The 23361-nt window shown below is 40.6% G+C and overlaps 2 protein-coding genes across 4 annotated transcripts in view; one reads left to right on the forward strand and one right to left on the reverse strand.

Moving 5' to 3' along the window:
- Positions 1 to 7490, reverse strand: part of ELP4 (elongator acetyltransferase complex subunit 4) — a 255318-nt gene extending 247828 nt beyond the window's left edge. For both annotated transcript variants that reach the window (XM_074998982.1, XM_074998984.1), the window contains exon 1: positions 7332 to 7490. In XM_074998982.1, the coding sequence (XP_074855083.1) occupies positions 7332 to 7482 (151 nt within the window). In that variant the 5' untranslated portion in view covers positions 7483 to 7490. The remainder of the gene's footprint in view (positions 1 to 7331) is intronic.
- A 131-nt stretch (positions 7491 to 7621) lies between these two features.
- IMMP1L (inner mitochondrial membrane peptidase subunit 1) overlaps positions 7622 to 23361 on the forward strand; it is a 70917-nt gene continuing 55177 nt past the window's right edge. For both annotated transcript variants that reach the window (XR_012646019.1, XM_074997654.1), the window contains exon 1: positions 7622 to 7674. The gene's annotated coding sequence lies outside the window, so the exon portion shown is untranslated. The remainder of the gene's footprint in view (positions 7675 to 23361) is intronic.

The raw sequence follows: 23361 nt of genomic DNA on the forward strand, positions 1-23361 counted from the left end.
ACTGATCATCAAAAAAATAACAAAAATTAATGCTGACATTACTATTCTGTTATGAGACACAGGCCTGACACTTTAGCATATTTCACAGAACAGTTGGATTCACTGCTTCACATTTTGAATTGTGAATATATAGGAGTTGATTTTCTTTCTTTCCATTCCAGAATTTAAAATATCAATAATGTCTTCCCATCAGTCAGCAATGAAAAGCGATCATTACATGTACCACCCCAAACATAAACCTCCATACCCATCCTTTTAATGGAAACACAGACACCTTTGTGTATTTATTAAAAAAAAAAAAAACAAAACCAAAAAACACAGGAGAAATAGAATTTTGCAAGACTGGTATAAGTGGCTGCTGAAGAAAAAGGCTTTGTCTACCCTTGTGGTAGAATGTAGGGTATACATAGCTACAAGCTTCAGTGAAAGGCAGGCTGCATCCACACTGCTGTATGTACTTGCAAATGATAGAAATACGCTGTGTTGTGGAGGTAGCAGGGAAAGACTTCAGCAATGCCTTAATGCAGGTGTCTTTCTCTACCACCTCCTAACTGCCAAAGTCTTTTCTTGCTTCTGGAACCTTTCCCAGCAGCGGGGACAGACTCCAGCAGCAGGATGCTCCATTGTCAAAAATAGCAGTGTTGATGTGGGAGCCACTGTTTCAATGTGTAGAGAGCTGTGTAGGAAAAAAGGGTAGTCAATCATTTTTTGCAAGACGCAAACTTCTTGCTTAAGATATAGTCATAGTCCTGACTCCTGAAAAAATAATAAAATAACTAAAAAACAATTATGATAATTAAAAAAGGAAAAGGGGTGTATATTCAAAAGCATTTGGTGATCCAGATTTGGCCTGTGGTCCACCTATTGAGTTCCTGTGTTGTAGGCTATTAATGTTCTAGCATGCCTTTACTTGCCTAACCAACTGCTCTACATTGCTTCTTTACAGCCAAGGTGGGGGAACATGCAGTATTTGTATTCCATATGGTGCCCTAAATTTAGACATAACGACATGGTTACTATTTTGCAGGAAGGAATTTTAATTAATGAATAACTTTCAATGCAATGCTGCATCAGCTAATATTTTTCCTATTTAAACATTCTTATTTTTAATTAATTTAGCTATTAAATTCACTCAAAAATCACTCTTTAGATTTCATACAGATTACACACTCCCACACAGAGATATGTTTTAAGTGTTGCTAAAACTGAAGGACATTTCTAAACAGATAATCATGCAGCACGTTATCAATAAAAAAGGGTACGCTGTGTCATGTATGAAACAAAAAGAGAATAAAAGTATTAAATATCAGCTGGAAATACACTTTTTTTCTTCTAGAGAAAGCTTCGTGGTCAAAATGATCTTGCTAACTATTTTTTGTTTTGTGTTTAAGGACTTCTCAGATGCATATTGTACAAACTGCTTCCAGTACACACTAAAAATGGTTTATGTTATTAATATCTTATAAGTATGTAACTGGGATGTGATTTTTGAGAGGCAGGAGTTAAGGAACGGAAAGAAGTTGGAAGCTTGCAAGCATACCCCACTTCCCCTGGATGAAAAACTATAATTACTATTTAGGTGAATAGACAATACCTAAGAGGAGAAGAAGAGAAACGTTAAGAGCTTTATGAATGAGTTTGATGTATAAGCAGGCCCATTCATAGAAAACATCCTTTGAATTATTGCTCCAGCTATTTAAACTTCATCTAAAAGTCAACCTGACTTAAATACGCAAGCCCAAATATGAGGACTTTTAAAATTATGGTTTGGTATAAAGAAATGACTTTGCAACTTTTAAAATCTCTGTCAGAAGTTTAGAAAGAATAAAAGTTCCTTCAGTACAATTTACAAAGCATTAAGAATTATTTGCATAGTTACATAGATGTAAATGTTAATAAACACCATCTAACAGTTTTGCATTTTCTGTAGTTATGGTTCAAGCTACAGGGAGAAATATATGGTGAAATACAAAGCCAAGGAGACAAAAATCAACCAAAGTTCACTTGTATACTTGCAGAGTAGGGATATTACTGTATATTTACCTTTCAACTACACAGCAGTCACAGGACTTAGTAGCATTCAGAAAAGTAACAGCATTGACACCTCATTTCCCATCATAATTTCCTTTATCCATTATATTTTGAAAATTGCATTGACATCAAGTCATGGTGATGTCACAATTTCAGCAATAAATCCCTGTGTCATTGTACATTAAGCCCCCTTTGTTTCACAAAGGCTATGTCTAGACTTCAGGCCTCTGTTGACAGAAGTTTTGTAGACAAAGCGCGTGTCCAGAATGCACATCTCTCCAAAGTGCATTGGGAGTGTTCTCTCGACATCCCTGTAAACTTGATGTCATAAGGCAGAAGGGATGTTTCAACAGCAGGGGATTTTTCAACATTTGGCCCTGTGTGGATAGGCCAAATGTTGTAGAAGTGTCTCCCGACAAAACTGTGCATGATTTGCGTATCTTTTGCTGACTGCAGGGGAACAGTATAGACACAGCCAAAGATTATGTCACACTACTTAGTGTTAGGTATGGGTAACAACTGAGTTCACATACAAACTTTCCAGCTATTCAGCAACTGTTAGAATTATTCTAGATGGTCTTAATAACTAAACTTTTCAGATATAAAATTTTTTTCCCCCAGATTCTCTCAGGTTTGTTGTAGTTTATTTGTTCAACAGTAAAAATAAGTATAGAGGCAGCCTGAGAAAAGAAGTTCAGTATGCCAGTTTGGATGTTAATTGTAGTTCTTCTGCACCCAGAATGTTAGGTTGAACTGGATTTTTCTTCATAAACCTAAGAGTAAACAATTCAATGCATGATGAAAGAAAGTCTGTTTTTTTAAAATGCACCTATTATGAAGATTATTATTATTTATTTAACACAAGTAGTGTGCTTATTTCAATACTATACACAGACAAACAGCTCTGAACTTGAAGATTTCATCAAGAAGCAGTTATTCTCAGAAAATGGGATAAGCTCGGAAATCCATAGGTAATTGCCACATCTTATCATTATCATCAACTTTTTAAACTCAGTTCTCATGGTCACAACAGAAGCATCACATTTTTTAAAAAGTAACTTGTACTGAAAGAGTAACAGAGAGATAGCTGTGCTAGTCTATATACTATGAAAACAAAAAAGCAGTCCAGTAGCACTTTAACATTAACAAAATAATTTATTAGGTGATGACCCACAAGTGGGTCTGTCCCCCAGAAGCTCATCACCTAATAAATTATTTTGCTAGTCTTTAAAGTGCTACTGGACTGCTTTTATGTTTTCATTGTACTGAAAGAATGATTGCTTGACAAACTGTCACAAAAATCAATATTTTCAAAAAATAAGCTAGGTCTCAAGAATTTTTGACCTCTGTTTACATTACCACTTTTTATAGGTAAGATTTATAGTACCTATATGAGAATTTAGCATACTAAATGCAACCTTGCTTGGCATTTTCTAAGACCAGAGGATCATTTTATTGCATTTGATGTAATACATATTTTAATTAGTTTTAATCTATTAGATGGTATATGTAACTAGTATGTGATTATCATGGAATTTACATATACGTATCCTATAAAAGATACATGTGTATGAAAATCTGGCCTATAAAAGTGGTAATATGCACTGAGATAAAAATGCTTGAGATATGGCTTATTTTTAAAAAGGCACAAGACATTCTGTTATATTCTCTATAAGTGGAAAAAGAAAAAATGAATTGGGGTGAAAATAGATTGGTGGAAGAAGAAAAACTGACAGAATGAGGAGGAAAGAAACAAAGCTTATTTTAAAATCCTCCAACATTTTGAAGGACCCTCTTAGTGCTGTGCATTTAGAAACTGCTTGTTCCTCCGTTTGACAACTTGTCCTTTACATATGGTAGAGGTTATCATGGTGCTAGCTGACAGCAGGAAAGAACAGTTCATTTTTTGCACTATCATACAAAGCATGGAGATTTGAGGCTTGAATAAGAAAGGAGACAACTGTTGGAACTTTACAGATAAGAAGACTAAAGGCATAATATAATTTTGTATACATTTAGAAGGAGAAAACATTGGTGTTATGATTTTGGAGGGAAAGGTGGAAGTATATCAAGTTTTTATTCCTGCTTAGAGCACATACACCTTTATTATGTGTTTTACAAACACTTGACCGAAATGGAAAACTATTAGAAGAATGAATCTGTCTGATATAAAGGGAACAGTAAGTTGATAAAATCAGGGACAAAATATCAGTAAAACTAATACTAATACTTAGCATTTGTGTAACAATTTGTATCTTTAGTGTTTTACAAATACTATGTTGTTTGAACCAGTTGAAACAGAAAGGCTTTAAGAATATGATATATACTCCACAAGACAATTACAATAAAATAAAATGTAACCAAATATGGGCCAGAGCTCACTGATTCAAGCCCGTGTTCAACTCAGGGTATAAACAGTCCCACAGTCTTCAGTGGGACTACTTGTGTCCTGAAAGTTAGGCACATGCTTAGGTACTCTGTTGGATCAGAAACTTACTGCATTTAGCTGCTACTCTCTTGTTTGAAAAAGAGAAAAAAATAGTTTACAACAGTAAATCGCAGTAGTATCTGTTCAACAACTATACGGAGGGCAATTTAAATTGTTATATAGTCCCCTTCAAGTTCTATATTTGTGTAATGGTTTCGTTTTAACAGTGTCTTCTTTCTGCTGTGCTTATGCTGGGATACAGGCTGTAATTGTAATCACAAGTATATTTTCACCAGCATGTTAAGTGAAACAAATAACTCTCAGGCATTGAAATCCAAATGGCAGAGTGACATGCAGAGTGAATGAGACAATAAAAATGTTACATGAAACATCATGACATTTCTTTAGCACAAGACAAAACAAACAAAAAGCCACCTCACAAACAATTTCCCAATCCAGCATTTCTCACAAGAGAGCATGGGATGTACATGAAACAGATTTGGTTAAAAAAAATCGAGTTCATGAATGAAGGGCATGACAGAAGTAGTTGCTTCACAAAAGAGCTATAATTTTAGTGCAGAAGAAAAAGGACAGAGCTCTCCATTGTCTAAAGTGAAAAGAGCATTAAGCAGGTGTTTAAAGCAGTGACATACAACAGTATTCAGTATTGTTTTAATAGGTCTGTTGGTAAATTTTGTGGAACAACATAGATAGGCACTGACAGTTATCACTACAATTTTAATGGCCCCTATTCAAACCTAGATCTGCACTCATTTCAAATGCTCTTACCAACATATACCTCTTGCTTTAACATTTACACACTTTTGTTCCTCAGGGAGCTTACATAAACACTTCCTTTAAGTCCAACTTTGAATGAAGGACGTTTGTATATGGTGTTAATGTAAACATCTTCTGAAAAGTAAAGGTGTAAGATGCTCTATTGTACAAACCTCCCTCAGGAGTTTTAAAACAAACACACACACACATATATATATCCTGGTAACAGTGAAATATCACACGCTATGCTGTCAATTATTTATGTGTAAAACTGTTAGTAGAGATCAGGGAGAAAGTCTATATAAAGGTTTTCAAGCATGCTGTAATTGATTTAGCAAGTGATCACAAATTCACAACTGCAAACTATACAGAGGAAGCCAGCAGAAATACTTCCTTGAGATCAGGAGGTTACTGAAAGTTCAGTTCAAGGAATTAGAATTTTCCAAATTTGCCAAGTAACCTATGTTCTGGATTCCTTCAAAAAGGTAGTTTCAAAAATTGTTACTTCTGCTGGTGAAGGGCTTTCGCAAGGTTTGCCTTACATTAGCATCTAAGTACTCATTCTCTCTCTTGAAATAAATACTTTTCCTGGAAGCTTGGAAGTTACTGAATGCTTAAACATAGGGAATAGAAAACTTGGAGTACAAAGTATATAAGAAGTTTCCCCAATTCACCTTATCAAATAGATTAGTAATTATTACTTGAGAAAGAATATGCAGGGGAACTGTTCATGTTTTCTGTACCAAGCTGTGCATTTCAGACTCCACACTTTATAAACCATATAAACACATGCAATAGAAGAATGCACAGGAATCAAGATGGTCAGTTATCTTACGTTTGTACTGTCCTTTTTTCTCAAAGCACTTTACAAACTATATAATAGTAATGAAATGCAGCCGTGTCTCCCTTAAGAAAGATGCTTCTTTTTACCTAACATGGAATAGCATTCCTGATAAGATAGCAAAGTGTTCCCTCCTCTCTCTGTATGGTGTGATGGAGAAGGATAGAATGCAGAAGAGAGATTTTCATTAGTATGCCAAGACAGAAGAATCATTTTCACAGAGCAAAGAAGATCTTATTTATTAACTCACCTGTAGATGCCCACACATAAATGGGTAGCACTAAAGATATCTACTCCCATGGATGCAAGGGCTAAGTCATGCAACTTAAAAACTTGTTTATACTGAAGATCTACCTAAACAGCCACTGGTAGTCAGTCATTGGCATAGCTGCATGCCCAGTGCAAACCCTTAGGCAAAGCAACTATTTGCAAAAGTGGAATTTACCTATCTTTCATGTGTAAATGTGCTGCTTCAAGCCACATAATGTAGCAGTGCAACCAATTTACACTAATAAGCAAACACATTAATAATACATAGTTCTCAAATAGCATTTCCCTACAAACTTGTAAAATTGCAGTCATACCACTGGCTAGCCATTAATGGCTGGAAACAGAGCAAGTCCCTAATTTAGATAAGATCTGTGCTGAGGCCCTGGGCTTCAAAGCCACATGTCCAAATACTTCCGAGGTTTAACATCACAGGAGGCAACTACACCAGGGATGTATCTGCCACTCTCTCATAATTTGAGGCTTAGTCCACTAAGCCACCCCCTTCTATGACAATCTGAATAAAGATGTGAAACGAATGGAGAGTGGGACTGTAAGTATGTTGCTGGGGGAAAAAGCTGAGACACCAAATCTTTCCACTCCACGTGTGTGGGGGCAACATAAGCGGGGCTACACGAAACTCGTAGCTCTCGGTGCAATCGTCCAAACCCACAAAACAGGTTGGAAAGACCTTTTACACACACCCCTCCCCCGCCCCGCAAAAAGTAAAGCACCTCAAGTGTCAGGTGATGAGTCTCCCCACGTCCCTTCCCACCAAGCCGGGAAGCTTTGGGGAGGATCGGAGTGGCAAAGAGATTACCCTCAACCACACAGCTCTGGAGAGCTCCTGCATTCAAGGAAGACAAGGGGAGCAGACAAAGCACAGGAGGAAGGGGGCAGCCAGCGGCGGGGAGGGAGTGGGGGAGAGGAAGGGGAGAGTTAGCCGGTGTCCTGCCCTGAGATGCTGGGTCCCGGCTCTGCACCAACCTAGCACACCATCCAGGGAGGGGAGCCCACTGGAGAGCAGCAGCTGCCCGTGGCGCACTGAGGGCCGAGTACCCGCGATAGCGGCCAGACGGCTGCTGGTAGGAACTTTACGTTGGAAACTAGTAGCTCCGCCGGTCGCCAAGGCCGCCATCTTAGCTTCCTCCAGGTTGACAGGAGGAAAGGGACGCCGGGACAGCGGAGCCCGCTTTCTTCCCTCCCCCTAACTTTGGCCTATGGGGAGGCAGTTGGGACGCTTCCCAGCCAATAGCAAGGAGCGTTGTTGGCAGGTCTGGAAACTCTGGTGGTGGGGGGAGGGGCGATTCTGAAGCTGCCGGTCAGGCAGGTAGGTGAGGGAAGGACGGAGCAGGGAGGCTGTGGCTGAAACAGGCGCCCAGGATTCGAGGGGGGGCTTCCCCTAGGAGAAGATTGCGTGGGGAGCGGGTGGGGTGGGTTCTCTCTGACTCCTGTGTGCCAGGGTCGCATCCCGCCCTGGAGGCATTAGGGCTGAGTGCGGCGGCCGTAGTGTTTTGAGCGGGCGGTTACCCCACTGCCCCCCGGGGCGGGCGAGGAGCGGAGCTCCTCTTTAGCCCCTGAACGACGGGCGCTGCGTCTGGAGTTTTACAAAATAGATCGAGCTTCTGCCGCCGCCTCCTGCTGGGCTCTGGGACCCGCGGACTCTGCGTAGCAAGAGGTTGGCTCCCGCCCAGGACTCCTGGAGACCAGGACTCCAGCCCTGACTGCCTGGCTGGTGACCTTGCCCAAGACTCTGAGCCAGCCGATGTCCCCGTGTGTCTTTAGAGGTGGTCTGGCGATGTGCTGCCAGTGCGGGGTTGGTCCTAAGATTTCATTATGTATAGAGCCAACTTTGACGTGAAATCAACTCAGTTAAAATCTGAGTATTACAGGCGGGTGCCCTTAAGTTACGAGGCCAGTGTCAGTGCATTGACAGTTACAGAATGTTTTTCTCCCTTTGATGTTTGTTTGCTTGTTTGAAAGCAAAACAGGAACTTAATTAAATGTGACAAGGTAGTAAATACACAAAGTAAAAGCTTGATTTTAAAATTAAATGTTACATCTGATTAAATCTTACATGATGTTGGAAGTGTGATGCTTGAGTAGATTGTGTCCCTTAATTTGTCATTAAACAGTTTGATTCTCTGATGAAAAGTGCGATGTAATATCCCATCCGCTTGAAGTAACATCCAGATTGGTGGACCCACTGCGTAAAGCTCATGGCAATATTAGGGCTAATGTGAAAACCTGTTAGTATGAGAAATGCAGTTCACATTATCAATGTTTTTTACTGTTTTACAAGCTTTTGCATCTTTTAAGATAAGCTTCTGTATGTTGCTTTCTATTAGTTAATTATGCACCATAACCTGTTGTCTGAATCTTGACAATAAAATTAAAGAATGTGGAAAATCTATGAAAGACCTGAGTTTAGAATCTCCTTGTAGTTTCTGAGGTATATGTCAAAAATTAAAATGTTCTAAATTTTACTGAGTATATTTTAGTTCAAGTGTTTTCTGAAAGAAGCATTGACAGGGTAATGCATTATTCCTAAATTGCATGGCTTTATCATGATTCTCAATATTTGTTTCATGGTTGTGGCAGGGCTCACACACTCCCAGAGCACCTTCCTGCATCAGCTGGAATGCTATCACTTTCTTTGGCTGCTGGTGTCTACGTGTTTCTAGCCCCCAGCTCTTCTGTTGTTTACAAATCCAGACAAAAGTTCAAATGGAGCTCCTTTCTTTTTCTTCTGCCATTGCCTGTATTGTGTCTGTGTACCCTAACCCTGAGCTGAAGAGCTCTGGCTCCTTCTGTCTGTTCAGTATAGCGTGGCTCTGCCCCTTTAGCTAAGAGCTAGTTAGCTGCTCACCTTGCCAGGTGCAAAGCCTGACTAATTGAATGTATTCATTGGCCTTGCAGGTGATGGGGATTAAGCTACTTCAATAAAGAATTTTTTAATTTCTGCTTTTTTTTCCTTTAATCTTCTGAAATTGAGCCTTCATCCAAAAGAGTCACCATGTTCCTTTAACTTTTGTAACTGAAAAGCTTGACTGTTCTTGGCAAAAAATTAATGTTTTCTCTTACGTGTATGTCTGTGGTCAGAGCCTGCACTACTCATAAGCAGGCCAACCAGTTGCTTAGGGCCCTAAGCAGCTGAAGGGGCCGTACTACTCACTTTTTGTTGTGTTTGTGGCAGGCCGTCAAATATTCCTGTTGAGGGCCCTGAAGTGGGTTAGTTCAGCGTCTATCTGTATTGGATCTGTTATGTGCAATTACAAGCTTGAATAGACATATCTTCGTTAGCTCTCATCAAGCTAACATGATAAATATAGCAAGGTAGCCACAGCGCAGCAAATCACAGGATAGACTAGCTGCGCAAGAGTGATCCCACTGATGCATAAGGTATATACTTAGGGAGCTAGCTCTTTCTGTTGCTTGCACTGCTGCAGTTACTTTTCTGTTTTTAGCCTGGTACCTGTCTTAAAGTTAGTGTACATGTTTATTCAGGCTACAGATTATACCTTTATCTTCAGTGTAATGTCACACTTGTTTTTATGGGGATGAAGCTAGGCTACGCTTGGGGAATTCATTTCCCTCTTAGTAGTCATATGATAGAAAAATGCACAGGTGATGGAATTCAGACTTTGATAACTTCCCATTTGGAATTACATTTTGAGGCTATCAGTTATCCAGCTTTTAATCCATTAAATGTGTGCCATATCAGTTTTATATTGTTTTAATTTTTAGTCAATGTGTCACATGAAGCCAACTTAAATGCTTTACAGAAATCGAAGAATGATTACCTTTATCAACCAAACATGTAATCTCATTAAAAAGAGATCAGGCTACTTTAATGGGATTTATTTTCTATAAATTAATATATTTTTCTGCTTTAATTTTTTATTAATAGAATTCTGTACTTATTGCTCCATTATCTTGCCCAGAATTCATGGCAGACTGCCAGGCTTATGGCTGTGGCCACACTTGGCCAAAAGTTCGAAATGACCATGCAAATGGCCATTTTGAAGATTACTAATGAAGCGCTGAATATTCACTTCACTTGAATATTCAGCACCTCATTAGCATTAGGACGCTTCTGGCCGTGGAACTTCGAAAGCGCCGCTTTCGAAAGCGCGCGGCTTGGCGCAGCTACACGGGGGGTCCTTTTTGAAAGAACCCTGCTCCTTTCTAAATCCCCGTATTCCCCTCCGCTGAGAGGAATAAGGGAATTTTGAAAGGAGCAGGGTCCTTTCAAAAAGGACCCCCAAGTCGGCACTCTCGAAATACCGCAGCCGGAAGCATCCTAATGCTAATGAGGCACTGAATATTCAATTCAGCGCTTCATTAGTGATCTTCAAAATGGCCATTTCAAAGTTTTGGCCAAGTGTGGCCACAGTCTGTGATTCATAAGTCATCCTTTTTCCTCTCTTTAAATATTAACCCCACATTCACTTTCTTCCAGTCTTCTTGCCCCAGTATTCCAAGACTTAATTAAAATCTACATGAACTGACCAGAAAGCTTCTCAGCTGACTTTTTTTAGAACTTGTGGATTCAAGTTATCCTGACTTGCTGGTTTATAAATGACTAACTTGACCAATTGCTGTTTAACGTCCTCCCAAAATGCTAATGGAAAGAAAAAAATATCATATAATATGACTACATCATCTATTTTTCCTCAAATACAGAACAGAAATATTTATTGAACCTTTTCTCCCTCATTGTAGTTAATTTTGCCATTTCCATATATTAATGGACCAGTACAATTCTCAGGATTCATTTTGTTCATAATATATTTCTAACTACTCCTTATTGTTCTTAAATCTTTTGGCCATGTATTTCTCTTTTCATTTCTTAGCTTTTCATCAATTTTCTATAGTTCTTAATTTCTGTTTTCTATTCATTACTATTAGCTTCCCCAATCTTTCATTTGTTATGTATTTTGTGCCTCTCTTCTCTTTCCCTCCAAACCGGGTGGATTTTTTTTTTTCAGCCAATATGGTCTTCCTTCTCAGTTTTCAAGTATCAGAGGGGTAGCCGTGTTAGTCTGGATCTGTAGAGCAACGAAGGGTCCTGTGGCACCTTATAGACTAACAGAAAAGTTTAGAGCATGAGCTTTCGTGAGTTAACTCACTTCTTCAGATGCTGGACCAGCATCTGAAGAAGTGAGTTAACTCACGAAAGCTCATGCTCTAAACTTTTCTGTTAGTCTATAAGGTGCCACAGGACCCTTCGTTGCTTCTCAGTTTTGTGATTTTAGGTTTTTGGGCTTCTAATGAAGTGTTCTAACAGTAATAGTTGTGAATTGTTTAATTGCTTAAGGTTTATAAGAAGCACACACTGTTTTTTCAAGGAAAATGGCAATGCACCATGTGTATTGAAAATACATGAAAAGCAGTATGTGCATACTTACTGCTTCTTCCCCACATCCATCCACCTGTCCACCCATCTTGCAGATGATCTTACAGTTCCTAGTCTGTCATGGCTTGAGGCAATCTAATGGCCAGTTAGATTAAATGTGAGTGAGGAGCTGGGCTTCATTGGTCATGCTCTGTGGCTTTGCAGTACTGAACCTAGAGTTCCATTGCAAAACACCCTATCCTTATACTTGTAAGTTCCCATTTGAGTATATAGATTTTTGCAATATCATCCTGCAATTGTTAATCCTTAAATGGTGTTAACTGCAGAAAACACCAAGATTATCTTCCCTTTGTTGGCTCTGGTTTGTTGTCTCACTTTTGCCTGTCTCTGCCTGTCTTCAAGGTTTATCAGTTCTCCTAATTTGTTTAGCATGAGGTACAATGGATGTTTTCCAATTTCTGCAAGTTTCTCATTCTGGACCATCCAAACATTCATGATGGCTTTCACGCTTATCCTTAACTGTGCACACATCCTTCACTCATACCAAACAATTTTTACAGTGAAGTTTAGACAAGATTATATTTTAGAAAGAGATAGAAATAACAAAATATCCTTACACAACTTAATTTGTAATGCAAACAAGAAGCAAGACCTTATAGCAAAATCTGCAATAAAACCATGTTGTAAGATAAAGGATTGAGCATAAAAGTCACAGTCTCTTCCTGCCTTAACATCAGGGTATGCACTTATCAGCCTACCCAATATGTATGTAGTAGGTGACGGGACTCTTGACGGACAGGTGGTTGATATAGATATATAAATGAGTCCCTCAACAAGGAGGGCGTGAACCTCCCGGTCAAAGATCCCAGGATCCAAGCAGAACCCTGCTGCAACCCCCAGACAGGAGAGCACCACCCCGGTATGGTGTGGACCCCGCCTTAGCCACCTGGAGGGAAAGGGCTGACACAGAGAGTGAGACCAGGACAAGGGTTAAGATTGAAACAAAATAACAATGATTTTATTGGTACCAAACTATTAAACTAAAAATACCAAAGGACTAGACTGTTTCTAAACACTTACAAGAGACATTGTATCGATGTATTTTTTCTTCTTTGGGTTTTATTTAACCGGAAGGCAAAAATTGATGTTCGGTTATTGAATGAGGGAGAGTGAAAGGAGTAAGGGTATTTAAATCCCTACGGCTATCTTAAAGGTGGACTGGGGGTGCTGTGCCCTACCACCGGCCGGGGGCAGGGTGCTAATCCTGCCCCGAAGTTGTGGGACCCTGGAGCCGGTCAAGGCTGATCCTCTTTTCTGGGAGGCCTTCCGTCACTCTGTTTGTGGGCCACACTATTAAGTGCTCCCGGGAGGCACTTGCTCTTCCTCAGGGCACATGAGGTTAGCGGAGATGGGAGGCAGGGAGGTTTAAGCCTCCACCTGCAATTATTTGGGAAAGGGTAATAGGTAGGAGGGTATGAGGGATGAACCTTCTCAATAAAACAATTATAATTACTTGAGATTTCTCAAAACTTCTAAAGATAACTATTAGCTAATAATAATAATAATAATATTATTATTATTATTAGTTACTTATTTAATTAAATGTGCTGTAATTTTGAACATTAAACCCAAGCCTGGGCTTATAGGCCCGGCCCTGAGGGTCAGGCCCTCAGGTCCTGTGCCCCCCGCATCAGGGAAGCACACCGCAGGGGGGTGACCCCTGCTCCCCCAATGAGGGCCCTGATGTCCCAGGCTAGTTTGTATGTGTGTATAAGCCAGTAAAATTACTTGTCCAGTTGATGAGTCAACTCCAATGAAACAGGTATAGTAGTATATGTCGTGTCCAGTAGTAAGTCAGGTCAGGTAGAAGAGTCAAAATGGCAGCGCCAAAGGTGTGAGGGCGATGCTGGAGGTTAAAGATGGCAGCCTCAGGGCTTGGTGACTGGGTACGCAGTACCTGCCTTGTGGCAGGCCAGTTCACCACCCAGCCACCTCCCCACTGAGGCCACTTGCCACTTGCTGCTTGCGTCCCTTGGGCCCACTGGTGCCGCTTGGGAGCACTGGCGCTGCGATGTTATAGCAGCACTTTAGTGATTTTTTAGTCAGCTCTTAGTAATTTCTTATCAGCTCTCAGTGGTTTCTTGTCAGCTCTCAGTGATTTCTGCTCTTTTGCCTTTAAGGCTAGCTTCAGGGTTCAGTGGACGCTGTAGCAGCCAACACTCCCCTGTGCTGGGGCACAGAATCCTTGTCTGTGTCTCCCAAGGGCCACAGAGTGACAGGCAGGCCCTGCTTATATACACTGGTCTCATTAATAATTCATGATTCTATTTCCCTATTCATGATCTAATTACCATAAAGGTGTGGTCTTCAATTAGGTCCTCCTGGGCATGGAAAGTTCAGGAAGGTCTTACCTTCTCCCAATCAGAGGCCTTCATTTCAAATACCTGGTTATGAATTATTCATGAGTTCAGGTTACCGGGGGAGCTAACTGACAAAAAGTGACCGTTGGTAATGCTGCTAAATGGCAGCCTGTGACACTTTAGAATTTCATATATCTACACTGATTTTATACAGCCAAAGGCATGTATTCCCTGGCCCATGGGGACGATTATGTCCAGAGATGTTAAAAAATCCTGACAGCAAGGTGTGTCTACACTAGTCGGCTACTTTGAAGTAGCTGGCACCATGTCGAAATAGCACGCGTTGCGTCTGCAGCGCCGTGCGCTATTTCGATGTTGAAATTGACGTTAGGCAGTGAGACGTCAAAATCGCTATTCCTATCTGAAGATGGGAATAGTGCCCTACTTCGACGTTCAACGTCGAAGTAGGGCATGTGTAGACGATCCGCGTCCTGCTACATTGAAATAGCGGGGTCCTCCATGACAGCCATCAGCTGAGGGGTTGAGAGACACTCTGCCCAGCCCCTGCGGGGCTCTGTGGTTGCCATGTGCAGCAGCCCTTAGCCCAGGGCTGTGTGCACAGGGTCTACAACTGGTTGTCGGCTCTGCGGACCTCGTGCTGTGCAGGCCAAGTGTGTCTGGAAGGGGCCCTTTAAGGGAGCGACTTGCTGTTGCCCGAGAAGGGCTAGTCCAGCCTGTGACTCCATCGGCAGACTTTGCTGGCCCCTTATTTCGATGGAGAGCGCGTGTGTGTGGACGCCCCTGCATTTCCTTCCAGGGTAGCTCCTTTCGATGTTCCCCGTTGCTACTTTGACGTTGAATGTCGACGGCACCAGCCTTGGAGGATGTGTAGACGATATGCGTCGAAGTAGTCTATTTCGATGTTCTTACTTTGAAATAGGCTACTTCGATATAGTGTGCTAGTGTAGACGTAGTCACAGTGTTAGAAAGGTGAAACAGAAACATATGGAATGTATAAGCAAATCATTATATAGGAGTTATTCCGTTCATTATAATTGTATTCTTATACAAACTCTAAATTACTATATTTTGGCTACATTATCATTCATTTTTCATACTAAATTCTTTCTTAAAAAAAGCAGTAAAGTAACACTTTAAAGACTAACAAAATAATTTATTAGGTGAGCTTTCCTGGGACAGACCCACTTCTTTGGAACATAGCCATACCAAAACAGACTCAATATTTAAGGCACAGAGAACCAAAAATAGTACTCAAGGTGGAAAAATCAGAAAAAAACCCGTGTGTTAATGTGTCGAATTTGAATATAAAAAAGTGTGTATGTGTGTGATTCTGTGTGTGATTCACAGAATCATGGGCACATTCTCATGTTCCTCAAATAACATCATATATGCCATCATGTGCCAACAGTGCCAAGATGCTTTGTATATTAGACAGACTTCAAACTCTTGTAGAATGAGTTAATGGACACAAAACAGACATAAAAACACTCCTGATCCACAAACCGGTCAGCCAACATTTTAATGGAGTGGGCCATTCTGTTTAATGATTTTGCCTCTTACTGAAGAGTCATTTTCACACTACTTTGGGAAGAGAGGCTGCTGAACTCTCTCTTATATTCAAATTCGACACATTAACACGTAGTTTGAACTAGGATGTGAATTTTCTGGGTCATTATAGGGGCTCTTTTGCATACTTGGCTTAATCTAATTCTTGACTTCCCCCCTCACCCCCCGCCCCCGGGCCCCTGTACTCACTGATTTGCTCACCTTGATAATTTTTTTTCTGATTTGTCAACCTTGATTACTATTTTTGGTTCTCTGTGCCTTAAATATTGAGTCTGTTCTGCTATGGCTATGGTCTGAAAAAGTGGGTCTGTCCCACGAAAGCTCACTTACTAAATTATTTTGTTAGTGTTTAAAGTGCTACTTTACTGCTTTTTTTTGTTTTGATAGTGTATAGACGAGCACGGCTTTCTCTCTGTTACTATTAAATTCTTTCTTGTAACTCATTTGGGTCATAATTGTTTTCAGCTTTTTGAAATTGGCCCTTTTAAAGACCGTTCTTCCAGACTCCAAAACGACGTTTAGAAGCACGGCCCCCAGGGGGTCTTCCGGAAGGAAGTCCTTCATCTGGAGGCCCCTTCTTCCCAAACATTTTCAGTCTTCTGGACTCCAAATCACGTGACCATATGCTGATGAGGTGCAGGGAATATGTGTCCGTGCCTCATTAGCATATTTTGGGACGTGATTTACTGTGCCACTTTCGAAGAAAGAGGCCTTTTCTACGCAGGCCAATTTGTCTAGACAAGATCTAATATAGAATTCTTCTGTGCTGGATGCAACTTTTTTTTTTTTTATTTAGGTAGTTGTTGTTTATAATATTTAGAAATTTCAAACATGGAGGCCTTATGTCATTCAGTTAAAAGTCCCCTAATATCACACAGGTTTTTTTTCCCCTTCACATTAAAGGTACTTGCAAAAGGAAATAGTCATTCTGTTTCCTGGTGTAATTTGGCGGTTTGTCCGAGACATACGGTAGTATGCCATTTTGTGATTTCTTTGTTAGGATACTGAGCCATAGGTATTTAGGTCATTTTATTCTATCTTACTAGTGACCTGGAAATGGGCAATGCCATTTTTGTTATAATACCACTCCTCCTTCCCTTTTGCCTGCTCAGTCCTTCCTATGTATATAAACAACTGTTGGGGATGGTCTACCTCAGTGATTTTCAACCAGTGTCCCCACACTGGTATGCTGTGAGAACCATCCAAATGTGCTGTTAAATTATGTCAATTTCTCTTCATTGTGGCTCTTTACAAAGCCACTGTGAGGGGAAATGCCAACCCCACGGGACCCCGTTTGCCCTGGGAGACAGCTGAAATAATGGTTCCCAGCCCAAATGAGCCGGTGGGGAGTCCACACCCACTCCCTGCTGTGGCAAGAGGGAGAGGGGGAGGGCGGAAAGCTGTTGGAGCTGGGATGTGGTTCAAATCCCTTGTCCTGGCTCCAGTGAGTTGGCGGGGAGTGGAGCTTGCTTTCAGTGGTTACTTGTTTACTAAACATCTCTTGCATGGCATTGAGAAGGTTTTGAAAATGTGTCTTTGCTTGCTGTCTGAAATTGGTATATTCTGTGGTGGATTTGAAACATTAATGTAAATGATTCTTGTTTAGCTTGATGTATGCACAACTACAGTAAACACTTTTAACAGATATTCAAATAACTGGACTTTTCAGTTCACCAGCATTCTGTCTCGTATGAGCAGCTGGTGGCTGCTCCACTTTCCTTCCTAGTTCCCACCACTTGGAGCGGCCCACCACATGGCATCACGTGCCTAGAGAGGCATGCAGCTTGGCCATGTGCAAGCCATCTAGAGTGCTTCCATGCATGGTATGGTGCACCTGTCCAGAGCAGCTTGTGCCCATGCGCGAGCTGGTCAGAGTGGCTCATTGCGCAGTGACCTGCCCAGAGAGGTGTGTTGCATGGCTATGTGTGAGCCAGCCAGAGAGGCTGCCCTTGTGGCATGGTGCCCCTGTCCAGAGTGCTTGGCACCATGCCCCATCCAGGATGGCTCACAGCATGGCTATGCACAAGCTGCCCAGAGTGAATTCCTGCATGGCACCCTGCTGAGAGCACATTGGAATATCCGGCATATTGGAATATCCATCAAGCTCCCGGCTTGATGCAAACCTCTCTAGTAAGATTGTAATCATAGTAAATGTAAGTAAATGTGACATTTATGAGCATTTGATTCAGCTGAAAAATGTGGCTGTGCTGTGGAACTGTCTCATTGAAGTGTGCTGTATTATGAAAAGGTTGGGATCCACTAATGTAGCTGATACTTGGTTCTGCTCTGAGTGCAGGGGACTAGACTTAAGACCTTTCTGGTTTAAATCTTGTATGATTTTTGTTCATTCTGTTTTTGTTTTTTGATAACCAGGAAAATGCACGAATATATGCACACTTATTTAAGCAATTATATAGCTTAGCTCACATTCAGTCTTATTTTTTACATTTTTACCATGTTTGAAAGTGGTGAAAGGATGTAATTCCTATTTAGAAAAGTCTTTTCACAAATCAGAAGCAAAAAATTAATCATTTACTAATTTTTTAAATATTTTGCTCATTCAGTCTCTCCTCCACCATATCTGTCTGCTGCAGTGTTTTAGTTAACATCAGGTGAACAAAGTAATGTATCTTAAGTGCTTCGCTGAGGCTATATCCATATTTGTGGGTTGATTTTTTGCGGGGGGGTTTGATTTTCTGCTTCTGGTAGAGACGCACGAAATTGACCTCTCAGAGGTTGCAATGGAGAGTTGAGGAGTGAGGACGGTCGACAGAAGAAACTGATTAGCAATCATATTCAATATTACTCACATTTTACAGCTGTTTTTTGACTGGCAATTTACTTTTTTGAAATTCAGGTGATATATTTGCATAAAGTTCAGGATTTGGTTGCTTTCAAGACTGATTTTTTTTTTTTTTTTAGTTGAAACATAATGTGCTAAACAGTAGCATAAATGTCCTTAGCTGTGAAAAGAAGTTGATTCCTCATGCCCATTCAGTCCTTGATCTCTTCACAGAAACTGGCAAAGGGGTTACTGATGCAGGACTTATTGGTCTTTTTTGGGGTCCTGCTATTGCCTCAGTTTCTCCTTCTGCAATACATCCAGTCTTGGACCACCAATGAAAAAAGAATAGTAGGTTCTCAGCACCCACCAGCAACCCCACTGATTAGCTTCTTCCTCATCCTGCCTGGGCAGCAGCACCAACAATCGGTGCCTCTCCCACCCAGTGCCTCCTACTATGGATCAACTATTTAATTAAATGTGGGAGATGTTGGGTGAGGTGGAGAGCAAGGGAGAAGTGTTCTTGGTGAAGAGGGTGAAAGGGGGTTGGGAAAGCAGGGTGGGGTGGAGAAGGGATGGGAAGAGAGAGGCTGGCGTTGAAGTGGGGCCTGAGTAAAGCAGGGATTATGCAGGGAGCCACCTGTGTTGCCAGTGGGAGATGCCAATGACAAGGATATGGAGTAAGCCCCACAGTTGACATGGATATGGTGTCTTAAGTCTAGACTGCCAAGAAGTACCTGTCTCTTCTTAGTGATTCATAAACAGGAATCTGCTGCTCGGAGTCAGGCAATTTAGGCATCTAAAGCATTTATTGTAGGAATGAGTTAGATGCTTGCCTCTGCACTCAAAATAGCTGGAGGAGGAGTCCCTCTGTAATTTTTAGTTTAGTGCTTAGAGCATTCACTTAGGATTTGGGAGACCCCCATTCACAGTTTAATTCTCCTCCTGTGTTGGGGGGGACAGGATTTTTTGAGGGGGTCTTCCCATCACAGGAATATTATGATGGGTGGGTTAGGACTGAATCTTCTGTTGAAGCTGTTCTACTGTGGGAATAATGAGAGTGTTTGGAGCATAGAAACTTGACCGTAGGTCTCCCCCTTCCCAGGTGGATGCCCTAAGCACTGGACTACAGAGTCTGTTCCTCACTTTCTCTGGCCCAATGATTGCTCAGTCGTTAGGCAAGAAGAAGAGAGAGAAAAAATGACCCTATAGTTTGCTGATTAGGATATACATCTAGAAGGAAGGACATGTCAGATCTTTTTCAGGGTGGGGGATGTTTTAGGGGTTGAATGTATTTTTAGGTGTTCCATTCTTATTTCTGTCAGATTTCTATATATGTCTTTAACCTGTGTAATGCACATAAGTATGTAAAAAAGTAAAAGTTAAAAAGCCACTCAACTGTGATCAGAGGTTAATACAGTAAACCCTCGATTTAATGGACCCCAATATAACAGACCTCAGAAATAACGGACACTGTATGCCATCTGCCCCGCCTCCCCCTAAATAAATGCCAGAGACTCACCAGATGCACCGCTGGGGCTGGAGGAGCTGCCAAGGCATCTGGGTCCACTAGGGTTGGAGGGGCCATTACAGCAGCTGGGGCCACCGGAGCCAGAGGAGCTGGGTAGGGGACCTGTAGTAGGGCACAGGAGCTCTCCTCCCCCGTCCCATGTGAATGGAGCATGTTGGCACCCAGCCGCCTCTGCCTGCAGTGGTGCTGACGAGCAGCGATGGCTGGGGGCGGCCATGCTCTACATTTGCACAGGTGGCTCAGGGCTGGGGGCTGGAAGCACCACAATGCTGAGAGCTGCAGGAGGCGGAAGGAGCCAGACTGGCATTCAGTTCCCCTCTAGGTAATTGGGAGAAGAAGATGGAGGTGTGAGGGGAAGAATGGGGCAGGAGGCGGGAAGGGAAGAGAGGGGGCAGAGGACAGGAGTGAGTGATGGGCTGTGAACGTAAGTGCATCATCAGTATGATCATTCTGATATAATGGATTCTGGCATTAAGGGACACTTCTTTGTCCCTATTAGTCCGTTAAATCAAGGGTTTACTGTAATGTATAGTTATTGTCAACCTGGGCCAGATTTGAACTACAGATTGAATATGCAAAGTATCTAATTTCTAAGCCTTAAGTAAGGCTTCACTTCATTCTGTAGTTGTCTTAAAGCAGGAAAGCATAATCAGTGATCCAAATTTCAATAAAATACTTCAGTGCATTTTGTTCTAAATCTGTATGTCCAATTTATTTTCAGTAATATTTCTCTCTGCTTGGTGTATGTATGGGATAGATAATTAGAAAATTGCATTGTCATCAATTGCATTCCTGTTCATAATCTTCTTACTGGCATCTGCCATTATAGTCAAAAGCTTCTTCACCCATCAGTTCTGGAATGTGATGGCTTTAGACTGTACTGATTAAGTTTTATAGTTACCAAATCAGATTAGCTGTTGAGTCACCTGACTAGGTAGGGCTTGCAGTCATGTGATGCAGTTCCCTGCTGTATTCGTGCTGTGAGCTAAAACAAGGTAGTTTGCTTCTTGAGATGTTCCTAAGTATCTAACAGCATGGGTCAGGGATTATCATTGCAAAGAAGATGGCTTCATTTTCCTGGTCTTTATACTAGCTGGTATGGGATGGGTTTGAAAGTCTGGTATCTTAAAACCAGCGGACAACTACAAAGATTATTTAATTCTGGAAGTTCAGGCACTGAATGATTTGAGTTTGGCATACTATGTAAAAATAATAATAAGATGACAAACCAGTCAGTTGACGAATGCTTGGATTTGTGTTTCTGTAAGAGATACCAATTCTTTAATATTTGATATGATTTTCTTTGGACAGCATTTGGATGCTAACTGTATGCTTCTCTGTGGGAATACTTGACAGTAATAATTTGGATCTATGCTGAATTTAAACAGCTCTTTAAAATTGGAAATGAATCCACACATAGTAGTACATCATGTTTTATTCTATGTATTACTGTAGCTTAAGCATGCTGCATATAATATAAAGAATAATTGTTGGCTGAATAAATACAGAATATGAAAATAGTGATTATTCAAATGGCCATTGTAATTTCGATATAAATACTACATATGCAATATTGTTGAGACTTTCAATCAAATGGCAGATCCATAAACATGCAATGTAGTACTTGATGCATGTGGAATATTTAAATATAAGTTGGGCGGCTCTGAGATACCACATAAGCACCATAGAAATTGTAAAAGTAGTTGAAAGCAAATATCTTCAGTATATTGTGAAAAGAGATAAAATTGATCTTTTTTTTTAAAAAAAATTGAATAAATTTCTTCTTTAAAATAAACATATATGAAATTGGCAACTTGCTTAACTACTTATTATTTAGTAATTAAAATTTAAACTAAATACAGAAATACTACTAAGTAGACTATATTTGCTGCCAAGTTCTAAAGAGAGTCACTGAACTGGTAGAAATTACAGCCTGTGCACCTGGAACGCGATCTTGTTGAAGTGCCAAACCAGATTTTGACAGCAATAACCTCTTCAGCAGTTACAGAGAGAATTCACTTCAGTTCATTCAAGTAGTTCAGTTTAAAGACTAGTTCAGTCAAACTAAGAAACTGGTTGGAAGTTGAAAAATCCAGAGAACTTGTGTCTTCCCATTTATGGTGTGTAAATGAACATTACAAAATTTTATTTCCCTGGATGAATAAAATATAGTCACATACAGTATTGCATCATCATCATGGGAAGGGTGGGGAAGAAATTTTGTGCATGAGCTGGTGAACTTTTGTGATTCGTTTTCAAGGATAATATAGTAAGTTCCAATGCAGTGCCAAAAATGTTCATGGACTAGATGCTAATTTGTGCTGTAGATGCCTGTGTGTGTATATGTGACCATGTGGGGGTGTTTTAAGATATGCAGGTAATATAATAATAGTATATGTATATACATATAACTTTGTTTTAATGTTTATGACTTATGCATGCAATATATTTCACTTTGCAATGAATTCCACTAATGAAAAACAAATAAGCAATTATATTTATTTTGGGATTTTATTTTAGACTGTCAGAATCACCCAATATCTTTCTTATAAATGTGTACAGATGAGACCAATCAATACTTGTATATAGTCTCTAGTTGCTGTTGTATCTTCCAGGTGTTTTTTGCTTTGGGGAAGGTTAGAAATTGGCACAGTTGGGCTTTTCAAAAAAGTGGGATTAAGTGCTGTGTTTGGGTTGTTGCTTTTTGCTTTTCAGTTTGTGATGGACTGATCCTCTACAGATCATCTGTTTCCCTTGAAAATCAGCCATTTCAGCACATACTTAAGTATGGACAGTACAAATATTGTTGCTCAGCAGCACCGCCAGCGTTTCACTGGAAAGTGTGTTTTTGTTGGCCATCTCTCGGTCAGATGGTGACCTGAATGCTGTCAAGTAGTTAGACTGGGAATCTGAGGGCTGCTCAGTTCCTCTCAAGTTGGTTGTTTATGATCTGATCACTTTCAAAAAAAACTTTTCGGGCTCCTGTTTCTTTGCTTGTTGAATTATTATTTTTTCTACAGAGAGTCACTGGGGAAAGTTGACTATCTACTTTTACATTATCCAGAAAAAAAAATAGCACTTTTAAATGTTGGTATAGCTTTACAACAATTTCTAAATTAAAAAAAAATCAATTGGAAAAGCAATCCACAGCCACTTTAGTGAATAGTATACTGTGACTGACAGTAGGCCTTCTGAGTCCAGATTAAGGTGCATGAAGTATTTTTCACACATCAATTTTGTCATCTGTTGAATTTTCTCTTCTGCTAAATGAAATTTTCCAAAACAAACATCTGATCCTGCACTCACTGAAGTTTGTGAAGAATCTCCCACTGACTTCAGTGGTGCAGAAGAATTTGTACCATGTGGATGTACGAGATGAGGGAACTCCATCTTTCTGT

This window comes from Carettochelys insculpta, chromosome 6 (genome assembly GCF_033958435.1).
Source record: "Carettochelys insculpta isolate YL-2023 chromosome 6, ASM3395843v1, whole genome shotgun sequence".
In the NCBI taxonomy this organism is placed as follows: Eukaryota; Metazoa; Chordata; order Testudines; family Carettochelyidae; genus Carettochelys; species Carettochelys insculpta.